The sequence below is a fragment of the Lissotriton vulgaris genome, chromosome 9 (assembly GCF_964263255.1).
Source record: "Lissotriton vulgaris chromosome 9, aLisVul1.2, whole genome shotgun sequence".
Lineage (NCBI taxonomy): Eukaryota > Metazoa > Chordata > Amphibia > Caudata > Salamandridae > Lissotriton > Lissotriton vulgaris.
The window spans coordinates 241679881-241697374 of NC_141697.1; the positions used below are offsets into that span (position 1 = coordinate 241679881).

Here is a 17494-nt window from a genome sequence, read left to right on the forward strand (position 1 = left end):
CTCCAACTCTACAGTCTGGTGTGAGTGGAGGAGGCGATGAGATTACTACCTCGCAGTCCGTAGCTCCGCCTGGAGGGTGGCTGTTGACTCTTTCATTTGCGCACCAGTTCCTCTTCTTCCTGGGACGTGCAGGGTAGACGGCGACGGATCCATCTCTCGTGTCGGGACCCTCTGCCACTGGTGTCCCTGAGGCCTTTGGCCCTTGGATATCCACGGGCTGGTGTGGAGTGGTCAGTTCTCCTTCTGCTGGACGTCTGAGCGCTCTCCTTAGTCAGGCTTCCACTCAATCCCAAAGGTGGGTGTCGCCAATGGTCTAGCCTGTTCATTCCTGCAGTCGACGGGTTGTCAGAGGACTTTTAGGTAGAGGCCTGGTCTTCCCCTAGTGCTACCGATGTTCCCCTGGACTTGTAAGCTCTTGTATTCGATGTTGTGACGTGTGTCACCTCTTCTTCTGGTGGGTGTGCAGACTTGTCCCACCTCTCCTCACCTTTCTGGATGTTGCTGTTCTTGATGGCATCGTGCCACATGACTCCTTTCTTCTTCTCCTTCCTTCTTGGCGTTGTGCCCTTCTTCTCCGTTTTCCTTTTCGTGACGTGGTCTGGTCATCTCGCTGCTCTTGTCCTCCTGACCAGGCTTCTCCGAGCGGCGTGCACTCCGCCCGTTTCCCTCTAGTCTTGTCCTGGGTCTAGGACACTGTCTTCTTTTCCACTCTGTGACTGGACCAGTCGCCTCGACCTTCTCCTGTTAATGGTTATACTTCTGGTTCTTGAGGGTGTCGAAGTTCGTTGGTTCCTTGGTCGTGGACCATGTCTTACTTGAACTTCTTAAACCTCTTGCCAGTCCACACTGCCGGTCTCTGGCAGTGGTGTTGATTGGCACAGGTGCTGATGGCTGGGGTGATGGTGGTTGTCAGCCATGTAGAGACTCGGGATGATAGGTGTTGGTGACTTGCTGGGAGTGTTGGATGTTTGGAGAGATTTGGCAGCCATGTGCCTCTGCTTTGTGGAAATTGACCTTGGGTGGCGGCTTGACACGTAGAGTGTACGGTTCCTCTCTTGCTTGTTGTGGGGCCACTGCCGACTCCATCTTGAGGCTGAGAGAGGGCGGCCGCTCAGTGCTGATCTTTGCCCGTGGCATCTGCGGACAGGAGCAGGGATGCCGACTGACTCAGACTGCCGATGCTCGGGGATCGACGGTCGCCTGGGGAAGCGTTGGGATGAGACGTGGACTGCGCTTGCTGCGGCTTATATTTGGTTCATCCGTGGGGCTGTATCCTGGGACGTCAGTCCGCCTTGGTGGCTGTCTGGCGTGTCAGGGTGTGCTTCTAGGCTGGTTGTGAGTCCTCGGTCTTCTCCCTTTGTTGGCTTGTACAGTCCACCTGTGCTTATCCGGTGTTCGGGGTGACAGAGCTGTCACTCTTCTTCTTTCATTCTTCTTTCCTTCGAGGGTGTTGCGTTTGGACCTCGACGGCGTGCCGTCGTGGCGCCGGCTTCTGCTTTTGCTCTGGAATGCTTGTCTGGACAAGTCACTTGGTGACGTGTTTCTTGCTTGCTGGGCGACGTGACGTCCGGTCTTGTGTTGCTGTTCGTAGGAGCACATGGTGCTGTGGCGGCCTGCCACGTGGGGTGTGCGACTCCTCTCTTGCCGATCTTGGGTTGCGGCCGACTCCGCCTTAAGGCAGTGTGAGGGAGGTCACCGTGGGTGGTCTTCGGCCTACTGTAGGGCTTCGCTGTGGAGGTGGAGACTTGTGTGCTTTCCGACCTGCGTTCAGCAGTGTTTCTGTGTGGAGAGGTTTTCCTGGGCTGTCAGGTTCACAGGCGCGACCTCCTGCGCACTTCTGGCTTTGCGTGGTCTTGCATCTTCATGCCATCCGTGATCCCTGGGATCGTCACTTGATTCCGTTGCAGTGCTTCTGCGTCGGCGCGCTTTTGTCTGCGCTCTTCATGTACTTCATTGGGTGCGGAGGGTCACGTCACCACTCCTTCTTGCTTCTTCGTGTTCAGGTCGCTCCAGTTACCTCCGGGGTGTGCTTGCTTTCTTTCTGGGACCGTGGAGGAGCAGTGTCGGGGGTTGTCGCATTTCCTCACCGTGTCGCACTTGCCTGGTGGGGAGTCTCATGGTAGTGCTCCTTTCTCTTCCTGCGGTGCAACGACAACCTGTGGCCATCAGGTGCCGCTCCGCCTTCGGTTGGTCTCCGTTTGGATTGGTGCGTCCGGTGGTCTGTGCTACTGCTTTGTCGTCCTTCTCCTGGTGCGGGGATTTTCTTCACTCTTTGCTCCGTCCTGTGCAGTGCTGTGCTGTCCTGGTATGTGCGTGGAGTTTCATCACTCCTGGCGTTTTTCTGCGCCGTTTCCTGGCGTGTTTGCGTGTGGAGTTCTTGCACTCCTGGTGTGTACCTCGCGCCGTGTTCCTGCGTGTTCCTGTAGTACCTGCTTACTTTTCCTGCTACGGTCTCCCAGGTGTCTGTGCATCGGTCACACACTGCTTCTGCGATGTTGCGGGCTCTCACTCAGTGGTTTTCTCCAATACTGTCTTTCTTTTGTTTTCACTGTGTGGCATCGGGATGGCTCTGCGCTGCCATCAGTCTATGTGGGGCAGCTGTTCTTTAGCTGCTGCTTGTTTCTTCTATTAGCGGGTGCAGTTGCTCAAAATGGTCACTAGGTGGCAGTGTTCCATGCCTGGCCTGCTCTTCCGTAGGTTGCAGTTTGTTCCCGGGTGCATCAGGCCTCTTGGATGCCTCTGGGACATCTCCTGCGCTGTGGATGGGGCTCGGGATGCCTGCTGGGGCCACACATAGAGACCCACACGAGCATGCAGGCACCACTGCTGGAGCAATTCTCTTCAGAGCCGGTGAGTCCCTACATGTTTCTTTCATTATAGACATCACTGCCACTGGTCCTCATTCTGGGCATCGCATGTCCAGTGCATTTGCAGCCTTTGCACACATGCTGCTGGGACGGGGGGGGGGGGGCTGTCCGCCGCTTGTAACTGCCACTCAGGATGGCCATCTGTTGCACCGTTCTTCCCCGCTGCAGCCTCACACTTTTCACACGGTGCGGGGGAGGAGGGGATTCGGCCATAAGTTGCTTTTCATCGCCCTCCCTGCCCCACGCTGCAGGCCTTTTCCCTTCACGGCAGCGGGGGGGGGGGGGGGGGGGAGAGGGGGTCAGAGTCGCCGCTGAGGAATTCACCTTCTTTCCTCGGGCTGTGCGGGACACTCGCGCCGGAGGCTGCTCTCTCCTGCCCCTGCGCCGACGCCCGCTTCTCGGGGCACACGCAGGCAGTCAACTTGGCCGGTGAGCTCCTTCCATTTCTGTCATTACAGCGGGCCACGCGGGGTGCTGGCCATGCTCCGATCGGCCGCAGTCTTGACGCCGCTTCCACGCATTTCCACCCCGCCGCCGCAGCTCCACGCTTGACCCGCTGCGCGGGGAGGGGAGATGATGGCGCCGCACTGAATAGCCGCGCGTGGGCTCCACTTTGGCTTCACAGCGCTCGGGGTCACTTTTCACTTTTGGCCTTCGATGTGGGGTAGGCTCCCACGGGCCTCATCACGTTTGGGTCGCGCTTCTGTATAGCGTAGCCCCGCGTCCCTTTCCTCATTCATGAGCTCACTGCTTGCCTGGCAGGCGTCTTCAACCACGCGGGTGGGCTCCGCATTGGTCACCTCGCGGTAGGCAGTCAGTTGCAGCCCGATTGCAGCCGATGCGGGTGGGCTCCGGTCGGCTCGCTTTCCACGGTGGGGTCACTGTCGCGGCCGACGCGGGTGTGCTCCGGTCGGTCCGCTCTTCATTCCTACGGCAGGGCGGCTCCTAGTAAACCCGAGAGGTGCGGGGTAGGCTCCTGGTCACCTCCTCTTCAGCAGACAGGCCTGGGGCTCGGTACACGCCCCGCGGCCTCTCGGCGGCCGGCGCCATTCACAGGAGGGTGCCCTTGATGCAGGCAACTTCCTCCCCTTCTTCCCACAACGTTTTTCTTGTGGCTGTGGCACGCTGGGCACAGCTCCGCCTCGTCGCCAATGTTATGTTGGGCGCTAGGCCCACATTATGTTTCAGTAATCAGACACGGACATCAGGATAGTTGGATAGTTAATGGGCCAATAGCACGTGCGCTCCCCCCCTTTATTGACTGGGTCACCTGACCCGTGACACCAGTGGTGGGTGGGTGTAAAGTGTAGATTGCATCACAAGAACAACTAGACCGTGTCCAGCAGGACACTACAGAGCCAGGCTTTACGCTCGAGCTTTTTTTTGTTGTTGCAGATTTATATAGCGCGAACTAGACCCGAATGTACTGGAGCGCATTACATGAGCACCAATTACGTTACACAGGTACACATTCATTTTTGGTAGGCATGGGAAGAGGGGGGGGGGGGGGAGATAATAGAGATTAAGTGATTAGCGCAGAATCACAGGATGCTGAGCCGACGCCAAGGCTCGAACCTCGTTCACCCGATCCAAAGGCGGCAGCTCTATCCCTTTCCAGCTTTCAGTGGCTCACCCAATGCTAATGAAAACGGCTGCACATGCCCATCCGAAGACACGTCCCTCGCAATGGTTGAACAGCTGTTAGAGTAGAGCTTTCAAAAAGTTGGTAAAAAGCGTACTCTAAGAAAAATTTAAGTCTGAATAATCTCTCCCATGGAGTGCATGGCCATGTTTATGCCCGTGAAAAACAGCGACCCCTAGTAACTCAGTACCGTAGTGCGAATCAACATATCTTCCGCTGCTTAGTCTGCTCAATATGATTTCCTCTTTCCTTCCTGTTGTTATTGTGTACGTCATTCTGAAGCGACGGCGCCGTCAGGCACATGCTCCGAGGGCCGATGCGCTGGATCTGGTTCACGCTGTCCCCAGGCTCGGACCGTAGACCTGTGTTGAACTTCAGCAGTACTTGGCGAGCCCTCCGTGGGGTGATGGACGAGGTAGGGGCCACGAAGAGGAAGAGCGAGACGCCCGAGCCCCGTCCGTCCAAGCGGCAGCGCGGCCAGCCGAGTTCGGGCCCCCGGGAGCGTTATGTGCCGCCCCCGAAGAAGCGGCACGCAGGGGTGGGCTTCAGTGAGCAGCACTTCCAGGAGACGCACTGCTACCTGGAGGGGGGTCTGCGCAAGGTGCGGCCCTACTACTTCGACTTCGAGACCTACTGCAAGGGCCGCTGGGTAGGCAAGACCCTGCTGCAGGTCTTCAGCTCCGAGTTCAGAGCCGAGCCCATCGAGTACTATTTGGCGGCAGCAGAGGCTGGGCGGCTGCGGCTCAACGAGGAACCTGTGCGGGACCTCAACATCGTGCTCAAGGTGAGTGGCCGCTACTCTTAGGTGATTTGTAGTAATGTCAGATTTGCTCTTATGTTAAGGTTCTCTTTTTAATTTCAGCCACAGATGCCCAAATATCTAAATTGACATGGTGTCCTTCTTTCCATTAGTTACCCAAGAGGCGGGTAGGCGGATGAGCCAACAAACTAAGAGGGCGAGCCAAGACAGGGTTCTTTCTGGCTGGGTCTAAGAGCTCGTGAACGAGCCGAGCCCTGTAAATAGTTGCCATCTAAATCTTGCAACGTTGTATGGAAATATGATAGTCTCTGTAAAATCAAATAAAAAATCTTTAACGTGCAGAAGCGTTTTGTCTGAATACATTAGATTATGTTTTTACAGCGGACACCCGAGCACACATATTGGAAAGTGCTGTCTTATATGATTTTTAGAGTACATACAATGCTTGGTGTTATCGCAGTTTTGCACTTCAAGTACGAACAAATATCCCACTGTTTACATGTATCTTGCGTGATATCAAAGTGGAGATCACCAGCAAACATTTAGCCATTGCAAAGTTTAGTGTTCGTGCCGTGCAGAACTTTGTGTACATTACCGTCCTTAAACATGGTAAAACTTCAAACTCTTTGCCTTAACCCCACCCCCTCCTACTGGCAGCTCTCAACATTCAGAGTCGAGGCGCAGGTGGATTTAGTTGCATGGATAGTACCCTCCTAATGGATTCTAGCATGGACAGTAAGCTCAATATAGTATGTTGGAGTATCTGGGGCATTGACAATGTATGGGGATATACAGATGTCCTGTCACATATGTTAAAGAAGGAAAATGTTTGCCCACACACTTTAGTCAAATGGGAAAGCAGCAGCCAGCTCGTTTTCAGGCTTCACATACAATTCTTGGTACATGATGGTAGAGCATAGGTGGCAGAGAGAAGCCATATATAAGCTTGTCTCTGGCTCGATCATTAAGTGGTTCGCCAACCTGTACCCAAGAGCTTGTCCTCTTCATGACCAAATAGTAATAATACCTAGTGTCCTGCAACCCAGTGATACCTCAGGGACAGCCCTCCCCTTATTTGTCCAAGGTTTTTGTTGTTGTTTATTTTAGACCACGCCCCCCGTCCATGGTTTAAAGTTATACAGGTTCCTTCCAGCCACACCTCCCTTTGCCGGTTCCCTCACTACTCGAAGCTAAGCTTTCTGCTCTCCATTGAGAATAGAGCCAGTATCATTCAGATAGTCTTTCTGAGCGTCAAGTTAGGGCCGCATTGTTTTCTCAGTGGGTGCAAGTCTGCTGGGAATGCGGGTCTTTGGGTAGGAGAAGGCAGAGTAGACCATTCGCTGTGATTTTTTTTTACCAGTTGTTCACATCTTTGGAGACTCGTGTGAACACTTTGCCTGGTGACTTAACAGTGCAAAACAACTTTTTTTTCTCAGTGTTGTTTCATCATAATACTTAAAGAACCAGACTTTGAACTCCGTTATCAAGCTAATGCTTTCTGATAGTCATGTATAACAAACCATATGTAATCACCAAATGACAATTGGGATTTTGCTTGTGTTGCTATTGAGCTTGACTGCAGTCTCATTTGCAAAGCCAGTAGATCTTGTTTTGGGACGTATTGGCTTTGCCAGTGGTTTTCGCAATGTTACTGTATATACATTGCACATTTTACGTAAGTAAAGACTTGGAATTTGTGAACACATTTAAAGTCTATTTGCTTTAATGCTATTTGTATTGGAATTGACTTCACTAAGTATTGAGAAAGCCAAGAGGTCTGAGCTATAAAAGGGTGAGCTAGATGATTTTCTAATGTTTGTAGGGTACATGTGACCTGAGTTGTATTTAGATGTCTAGGTCGGTTCTGGTTGTGGAAGGGTGTTGATACTGGGTAAAAATTGAGAGCTTTGGAGCCAAGGCCGAAAGGCAGCGCGAGTCAGTGGACCATAACAGTGTACAGATTACATACTCATCCAAACCATGACCTACCTCCAGTGCCCACATAGTGATAGTCACATATGTACAATTTGTAATTTCCATGTCTAATTATGTTCAACAAAGTCATTGTTGTTACTTCTATTGAACTGCTTACATGCTCCCACAAAGCCCATATGTCTGGCCTGTTCTAAGCATGTTTGCTGTGTGATATGGCTGGATACAATAGCAGAAAACTCACAAAGAGGCACTTAAATTCTGGCCAGGCAGCATGCTGTGTAAAGCACAGGACGGTAGTTCACATGTTTTAAGCCACACCCTTAATTGCACAGGCCACTCCTCTTTTAGAGCCCCCCACCCTTTGTCATCCCACTTAAAGCACCGTTCCACAATAGACATTTGTGTACAGACAGTTGAAAGCTGTCTTTTAGGCAATACCTAAAAAAAATGTGATGATGTAAAACTGTGGAGTCCTTGGAGCCAAATCTAAATCTTGTTGAACAGAAAGGAAAGGAGACATCTTGTCTCCTCTGCAGCACTCTGTGTTATGTCTCTGGGAGGGCAGAAGCACAGCTTGTGTAATTTGGCAGAAAGGTGAGTTGAGCACTTTAGTGAAATAAAGCAACGTTCTCCACTGTGTCACCTAGGCTGTGATTGTAGATTCTGTGGCTCTCGGTGCCACAGTGCCCCTTTAAGGTGGAGTAGTATTTGTCACCCCAGCGACGTTGATCCAAAAGTGGTGCAGGTCATTTGCTCCCTGTTGAAGCACTTCCAGATATCCTCTGCTTTTGTGGTAGTCAAGCTTATAGGAAGAAACCTAGGCAAGAGACGGCAATGTGGAGTGTTTGGTGGGCTCTGGGAATGTAATCATGGAGGATGGGTGCAGCGGAAGCAACACAGGCACTAGAGTGGGAAGCAGCAGGGAGGAAAGCAAACTAACAGGAAAAGAGAGCAACATGGAGCATAGGGAGGTAAAGTAAACTGCCAAGAGAGCAACAGGAGATGGCATGCGCTGCTCGCTCTGCAAGGCATGCTGTATTGGAGTATGCATTGGAAGCCCTGCTCACTCTCCGCCCATATTTGTTATTGGCTTGGATCATTGTCCTTTATAAATGCTGGCTTCTGATTCGTAAATCGACTTGTTAGTCCCTCCTTGGTACTGCCTTATCTACATTTGTTACCTCCCATAACAACTGGACCTATTACTTGGCGTGGTAAATGGTCTGCAAGTTTGTTTATTGTCTAATGGGGACAGTGGCAGCTGCTTTTTGTATTTGCAGCGCGCCCACACAGGACAATGACGGCTGCGTTTCGTATAGACCGCAATGCCGCTTTAACTTTAAAAGAGGCTTCCCCCTAGCAACACAGCACTCAAGGTACAATGGCAACACTTTTTTAAAATTACTTTTTAGAATAACGTGGCATCCGCTTCAGAAGCACCACGCGTTCTTTCACTTTTTAATTTTTTCAATAAACTTGCATGCTAAGCATGGTGCCTGCTTTAGGGACACCACATTCAGTTAAAAAAAAAAGTCAGCTATAATGTTGAGTGTGGCGCCCATTTCGGGGACAATGCACTCTGTTGTGTTTTTTGTTGTTGTTTTTTTTACTTTTAGGATAGGTCTTGCTTTTGACAAAGTTTGACCCATTGGTATTGTAAATGACAATGTCTTTTATTGTTATAAAATGCATTGCCAATAGCTAAAAATCCTGTAATTGCGAGACTTATTGCATTGTAAATTATTTTTTTTCTCACTGCAGCAGACTTTGTTTTAGTGAGGACTCAAAATGCAAGCCATATCTGCCAGTGCTTGTTAATTTATTATTTTACCTTTCTCCACATGGAAAAAAATATTTTCTAAGAAAAATCTACTTCCTTTACCCAACAGTACATCCTGTGTATATTGTAGAGGTATGCTGTTACGTTTTCCTTCCTAGAAAGACACTTATTTCTGCTTTTTACTGAATCAATGTGTGTTTCTTAGCCAAGATACCTACCAACTTTTTCTGAATGTCTACAGACCTAAAGGTTTGTGGGTGATCACCACATTTTACTTCACCACCAACACTGGAACTCCTCCTTGCCAGCTAGTACCCTACAGTTAGAACAGGGACCATCTGCTTTACTGTGCTACATACAGTTTTTATATCCCCATTCTCTGCGTTTAGAACATTGAATTTTCTCTCTTGGCACCGAGGTCCAACTGCATGTGCAAACATTTTTTTAATTGAGCCAGTGTGAGAGCATAGGGTGGCCAAGAAGCTAGAATTACAATCTAGATTAAAACAAGCATTGAAAATGCAATAGGTCTCGCCTTTGATTAATTTAACTCCATTTGCTTTGCTAATGGTATTGTATAGCAAACCAAATGGCTTTAACTTAATAAAAGGCGAGACCTATTGCATTTTTAATGCTTGTTACAAAAGTGCGTATTTCGCAATTGTTTTTGCAAATCGCGAAGTGCTGGAGGGTCTGTTTAGTGCTCCATTGCCAGACTAACGTGGATCATTTGAGGTAAGTATTCAGGGAGTAATGGGACTAGAACTTCGGCCGCAGGGAGCTTCAAACTACATTTGCAATAACAAATTGTAAACTACGCATGCAAACTAAATGGCAGGGGGAGCTTAGAAAAACCTATTTTGTGACAAATTACATAGTACGTATGCCTATGCCGACACGCGTGCGCACACGCGAGGATGGGCAAAACCGAACGTGGAGTAGACCTGCTTGTCTCTTTTTATGTCGGTCAGTTGGGCTTTTGTACTGATGAAAACGTTGGTCGCGCTGAAAATAATACCGTTTGAAGATAGACGCCATGAAAAAAAGCAGTAATTGCCTTCAATGCGCATGCGTGTTTCACTTGAGCGGATTTCTGGCACTGTTAGCTCCGGATACGCTTGACCTGGGGTAGCTGCAACATGAGGGACTGTACCTGCGAGCTGAGGAAGGTGAGTTTGTTGCAAAGTTGTTTGGTGTTCAAAGCATGGTCGGTTTGCAAATGAGAGCAGGATAAAGTAATTACGGGGACGTCGGCAGTTAAGGGAGGTGGCATTTGTATTGAGGGGCAGGGACAGCACCTGAAAGTCAGTGGTGAGGAGTATTGTTAACTTTTCTCTTTTTCCTAAAGTTTTCAACTCTGTTATAACGCAATGCAACAGGCGATAGACATCTCCCTCCTGTCGTAAAGTCTAAAGTTTCCTAAATGTTTGCATATGTGCCGAGGGGCGGGGGTGTGGTCCCTGCAAAGAGAGAAGGGTAGGTGCAGAGCCATTAATGGCAGCACTGCCAAATGTCTCCATGTTGTGTGACCCTGTCAGTTATGGCATTTGGGCATATCCCATTCCATTCTTGTATTTTGATTTTCTATTCTGAACACTGCGCATCAGAGTGAAGTTTGTGACAGAAGTACCAGTTCCTGTTAAGATTTCACATATGAAGTGCTGGAATTGTTAAATCAAACTCTGTGAAACTGTAAATTAGTGGTCAATGCTTGCCAAACATGATCGCAGGAAGCCTCGCGCCAGCTTCCTCAGCACTGTCTGGTAAAGCAAAAGAACGCTGCCATGCAAGCATAGGGACAAAAAATGCACACGCGTGTGCACCAAGATGGCATCGGGCTGTCCACATGCACGTGCATTTTTTTGTCCCTACGCGTGCATGTTTTGCTTTGGGGATGCTATCTTTGTTCATCTGGACTCGTGTGCATTCAGCTATGGCTGAATCGATGACAAAAGGTGCTGTCCATGGCAAGAGCAGCACATGCGCTGCTTTTGCCAGGCGAGACCTAAAATAGGCAATTTTAGTCCTAATCGCCTAATTTTTTTCTGTTTCCTTTTTTTTGTGTGCTCTTCCTTCTTTCACTTATCTTTTTCTTTCTTTCTTCCATTTATAGTAGGTATATAAAACCTATTTATCAGAAAAGCAAATTAGTAGAAAATATTTGGTTGAAAACAATTTAAAATTTACAAATATGAGTGAACTAAAAAACGGTATAACGCCATTGTAGGGTTTATATAGAATTCTTGTTGGGATACCTTGCTTTTATATTATAGCACACAAAAAGGGTAAAGAGACCTTTTAAAGGGAATCAGGGCAGAGAAAGGGATAAGCGGAAGAATGATGTTGTGATGTTGTGCATAGGAAATAGGCAAATCTGATAAAAAGAGAATAGGGCTTGGGAAGGGTGCGCCCCCAGATAAAAACTGAAGGAAGGAGACAGACTAAGAGGGGGTGATGTCAGAAGGTAGATTTAGAGAGGAAAAAACACTGCTCCCCAGGACAGTATTCTTAAAAATAAATAAATAAGGTCACCTACCAAAAGGCTTTGAGAAGGGAGGTGGGGTGACGGGTAAAAGGATAAATGCAATCTTGCTAGAATTAAAAGAATAATGATTTTTTTCACATTTAAACACGCATTGATGGAACCAAAACAACGAGCTTGCTCGCCTGAATTAAGAACAGTAGGCAGAGAGTGATGCCGTTATTCCATGCATGTGAAATTATGAATCTCAAAATAACTCCGGTGCTTCACCAATGACATTTTGAATGTGCTATGGCACTGTATAGGTATCATTAGCACCTGCAACTGACAGCTGAAGCATTTTAAGTATTAGCTTCTGCAGAATTATATATTGCACTCATTTTACCCACTTCTTTCCTCCCATCCTCCCCTTTCTCTCTTGCAGGCCTTCATAGCCTGACTTTCTTACCACCTCTTCTTTATTCCTTTTGTCTCTTGCTATAGTTCCTCATCTGCATCTCCTTAACCTTTTCTAAAAGACACCAAGGCAACAGGATAATTACACCCGCCCCCCCCCACACCCATAGGTCAGTGTTAGAGCTGTAGCTCTACAACATGCAATGGTCGCAGTGTGCTGCATGTAAATCAATGGTGTCCTGAAGTTGTTTGACATGAACTGGGTCCTAAGTTAGCAAGCATGCACTTTACGTTTTCCATTGCAGCTTTCATGTATCCATGCATAATTTCTTTTGGGATTTCTTACCATTTTTACCTTCCTCTAATGTATTATATAAGCATGCTGTTTAACATTATATTATACTCTTTGGCAATAGTCTATAAACTACTCGATGCTGTGCTAGTGCAAACATTGGGTATTGCTGCCCTAAGCAAGACACGAGTACATTGCAGTGAGTAAAGAACATTTCAGGGCAGAAGTGCCTATCTTTGTCTTGTGTTTACAGAACAGTCTTTTTCTTCCGTAGTGTTTGCGATTATGGTTGCCGACCGAGCCTGGGGTTCAACGTAACATCAGCCTTCACTGAAAAGGAGTCTGCATAGCCAAAATATATCCACTATACTGATTGATTGTGTCCTCATCGTTGCTCTGTGCTTATACTCCCATTTGTTAGGATTTTCTCAGCTAGTACACGTCATTGATACAACACATGTAAGATACATTTATACAATGACTCCCGAGCTTTAGGTTACTTACACACCCGTCCCACACCCCAGTAAGTGTTTATCCTTCACCAGCATAGGCATCCATTGAAACTGTAGTTTACATAATATCTACGAATTCTGAGTTTTCTATATGTTCTCATCACCCAGCCAATTAGTTTCTTCCCTCTCCATGTCCCCCTCGCCAAAAAACAGTCGCTGCATCCTTTTCCACAGTCCGCACTTGATTTAGGATTGGTTCTGCCCACACCTCCCTGAAAGACTCTTGAGGCGCACCACTAAAAACCGCTGTTCTTAGAGACCTAGACCAATGACTGATTTCTGACTTCTTCCTGATGCATCAGATGGGAACCTATTTGCTAGAAGTGAAGGATGATCTCTGTAGTATAGAAGAATACTACTCTGCCTCTGCAGCCTCCTCAATAGATCAGAAGTTTTATTTTTTACACATTTAGATAATAAAAATTACAACTTTGCATTTTCAGGCGGAAACTAATAACATCCACATTTTCTCTTTTGAACCTTTGTTGCAGAATAATGACTTTCTTCGCAATACAGTTCACCGCCATGAGCCTCCTGTTACAGCACAGCCTATTAACATCCTAGAGGAAACGGATGAAATGGTGATTGTGGACAAACCTTCGTCTTTACCGGTGCACCCATGTGGAAGATTTCGGCACAATACGGTCATCTTCATCTTGGGCAGGGAACATAACCTAAAGGAACTGCATACCATTCATCGGTTAGACCGCATGACCTCTGGCGTGCTTATGTTTGCCAAAACCGGAGCCGTGTCGAAGAGGATTGATGAGCAAGTCCGTGAGCGGCAGGTGAGTTGGTGATAAGGCTGTACTTGTTTAGGCTTAATTAAAAAGATGAGTGATAGGCCTTATAATAACATAATTACATTTAATAACGTTCTTGTCCTGTGGTTTGTCAACCAGGGAGAGTAAGGGCTGTCTGCCAGTCACGTGAATTTTTTCCAGAACATTTTTGCAGTTTGTGTGCTGTAGTGCAGAGTTTAGGAGTGTGCACATTTGCTTTATTTTTCCATGACAATGTGGCTTGCCAGTAACGCATACGACCTTTTATCAGTTTTTTTTTATGTGAGCACGCCAACAGTTCAGCACGATACAGACAGGAGAGTAGTTTGAGTAGAAAATGTGTTTATGTAAGCTATTTTCTGTGTGAACCAGTCTTGTACACACAAAAAAAATGTAAAATTGCATAATATGCAATTTTATACATTTCACGTAATAAAGCAGATTTCTCCAGCATAGGTAAAATTTTCACGCAGGCAGTGCAGACCCTCATAAGAAAAATGATCTCATAATATTAGGTTTCATTACAGCAGGTAGTTGCCCAGTATTAATGGGATGGGTACAAGCAGACAGTTGGGTATTAAACTGGTGTTCTTCCTGACCATATTCAGAAATGGAGATTTTCCTAAAGCAAAGGCTTTGGATCCAAAGGTTTAATGTTCATGTTTCGCTTCCAGGTATCACGTGATGTTTGAGTGGCCTACATCTTTGTATTGCAGACATCTGCATCTGTGAAGTATTGTACCACCCTCACCTGAATAATTTAAAGACCTTCTATTACTTGTTTACTCAAAACGTATTCCTTTTATTGCTAGGTGTGTATTTCTTTTTTTATTATGGACCTGCTGAGTTTCACTCCACATTCCTTGCATATACTGAATGTACCATTTTACTAAGGAATACTCCTACTTTTTTACTACTTTTTGTTCGTGTTTTTACTAATAATGCCCTTAGACAATAAAGTTACATTTGCATATAAAGCAAAATCCTGTAAAATAACTTAATTTTGCTGAAGCGAGATTACTGTTAACATAAAACAAGTAGAAATGGCAATTTTAAGCAAAGGGGTTTTAAAAAGTACATAATAATTAACTCACAAACATGTTCAGTGTCTTACAAGAAGGAGAAACTTAAAAAAAAAATATATATATATATATATCTCAAAGCATTACATTTAGGAGGACATCTAGAGTTTGGGCAATAAACATTGCAGGAAAGCAGATATCATTAGTTATTATCCAAAGATTGCCCAGCACCAGATTCACCTTTATGCTATATTCAACTTGTGAAATTGCAAGACAGGGGTTGTGTATGTAGGTTTGATTCTCTTGAAATTAAGAAAGGTATTTTACTCAAGATCGATGGGACTTTCCTTACTATAAAGGTGGCACCATTCATCAAGCCATTTCTTGCATGTTAGTGTACAGTCTGACTTTAGATTCCAGCTCCTTGGCTAGGTGGAGCTTTCCTTTCTATAGAGAGGCGCCCCTCACCCAACCATTGCTTTCGTGTGAGTATACAGGCCGACTTGGTTTCAACTCGATTTCTAGCCTGAGTCCATTCAGTACTTGGGTAATAATTGGCAAGATCACCCGAGTGTGAGAGGGTACCGTAGGGAAACAAATAAAACCATAGGTAATGGGGTATGGCGCAACACTGCATGTCACTACTATATCTGTTTCAGGGAACAGGCACCAAACATGTAAATCATTATCAATTTGGTGATCTTTGCAAGTAGTTTTTTGAAGCTTTGCATTTATCATTTTATCATTGCTCCTCATCTTTCAACTATTTCCTATTACTTATCATTTCCTAATAGATTAAAATGGTGACAGATGACTTAGGGAAATGTTGCCTATGTGATCCTGCTTCTGTTATTGCTTGTTAAAAACACCCACCGGCCATGAACTTGGCTTAAAGCGAGGTCTGAAAACAACGAGGAGCTGGATGTAAAGTGGATGCATGGAAAGGGGTGGTGCTTGAAGGGCCACATATGTTGACGACCAGTCTTGTATTCAGAAAGGAAAAGTCTGCAAGCAGTTTCATGTCAATGTGCTAGGGGACAAATTAAGAGTTGGTTGGAATTTGGCCTACTATTACGCCCAGAACTGTTAACGTAGTGGCCATTAGTAAATTAAAGTAGGGCCAAGTTCTCATTACAAGTTTATAGGGAATAACTTGTGTAAGTCTGCTTTCTGGGCAGATTCTCACTTGTTTTTCTCAATTTGGGGATTTGATTTCAAATGTTGGGTTTTGAAAGTCTAGTGTCTGTGTGACATACTCCAGACGTTGTGGTGTTTTCCCTTGATTTTTATAACTGTGATGGGGTGGTTGCTCTTGTTACTGGCCACATTGAAAATTAGGGAGTCCTTTGATGGTTCAAATGTTTTCAAGACTGTCCAAGAGTACATAATGATGAATACTATTGCTGCAAACATTTGGCTAGAAAACCTCTAAAAGACAATCATTTCAAAGTTACAGCGTCTGTGAGTGCTAGGCAATAAAGACTGCAGGGAACCTGATCCATTTCGAGACTACAAAATTACTTCAATACATTTCATTTAAACTCTACTTGGGAAGCATGCTGAGCCGTAATAAATTACCTTTATTATAGCCTGCTAGATTAGCACCTTTGAAAATCATACACTCCTTATCTTCTGAATGTAATGTAACAGTTGTTTACTGAGAACATTCCAATTCACTTTTTGTTTTTATGCCAGATGTTTAGAAAATGTATTAATTCACACACATTTCATCTTGTTATTCACTCCTAAAAAGTAACCTTAATGTGTCTTTTTTTTTTTTCCCCTGTCGCAGCTGGAAAAGGAGTACGTTTGCCGTGTATGTGGGGAATTTCCAGATGGAGAGATAGTTTGTGAGGAGCCTATTCTGGTTGTATCCTACAAGGTGGGTGTATGCAGAGTCGACCCTAAAGGCAAGTCTTGTAAAACAGTATTTCAAAAGCTCAGCTACAACGGAAAATCCAGTGTTGTGAAATGCTTTCCGCATACTGGCCGCACTCATCAGATACGGGTTCATTTGCAGTTCTTGGGTCATGCAATCGTAAATGATCCGATTTACAACACTGATGCTTGGGGTCCCAACAAGGGTAAAGGCGGTAAAATTAATAAAACAAATGATGAGCTCCTTAAGGCCTTAGTGGAGGAGCATCGATCCAAACAGAGTCTGGACATCTTGGATCTGCCAGAGGACGAGCTGAAGATTATACTTGATGACAAGCAATCTGAGACTCCAATACAACCCACAGATCACCTCACCAGTTTAAAGACTATTGTGACTGTGGACAGTGAAGATGGTCAAATTAAAGAAGTATCAGTGAACCCTGCTTTATCCATGAACTTGTGCAGTCAAAATGATGCATGCAAAACTGGCAGCAAAGTTGGTAATTTAAATGGACAACATGAAGGTGTGACAGATATGAAGGATCCTTTATGTGGAGAATGCAAGCTAACAAGACCTGACCCAACACCCAAAGACTTGGTGATGTACCTACATGCACTGCGCTACAAGGGAGCACATTTTGATTATACCTCCCCAATGCCTGACTGGGCATTTGAAGAATGGAAGGAGGACTGAGAATATTTGAATTACTGCTTGGGTTTGTTTTGGTAGAGAATGGCGGAAACAAAACCTTTGCTTTTATCTTCCTTTTGTGTAGGTTTGTAAGTGACTCAAAATGTGCTGGCACACATTTTATTTAAAAGAAAAAATAAATCACTTCAAAACAGCAATTTATTGTTTTAGTACAGTAAAACACTACACTCCATTGACAGATCATTCGAGTTATTCATTTCAGTCATTTGAATTGCTAATATACCATGGTGCAGTTTTCCATTGTCATTTGCTACCTCTCTTTTTAGGTCTCGCCTAGACCACGCATGAGCTACGTCATTGAGACACGTTGTTTACTATTAGTGGGCTTGAGTACTGCCCATTACTTACCATTGGTGGGTTTCAAAGCCACTCTCAGTTGCTTTTTGTTGGTCAGCTCTGCCATTGCATGTTACCTTCCCCGAGAGCAGGGTTCT

General features: G+C 46.0%; 1 protein-coding gene across 1 annotated transcript; it reads left to right on the forward strand.

Annotated features, from left to right (window-relative positions):
• The first annotated feature begins 4738 nt into the window (after window positions 1-4738).
• Window positions 4739-17234, forward strand: RPUSD2 (RNA pseudouridine synthase domain containing 2). Its single transcript, XM_086937419.1, has 3 exons — window positions 4739-5293; window positions 13158-13454; window positions 16263-17234. The coding sequence occupies exons 1-3, from the start codon at window positions 4811-4813 to the stop codon at window positions 17040-17042; spliced, it is 1560 nt and encodes a 519-aa protein (XP_086793545.1). The 5' UTR covers window positions 4739-4810; the 3' UTR covers window positions 17043-17234.
• The last annotated feature ends 260 nt before the right edge of the window (window positions 17235-17494 follow it).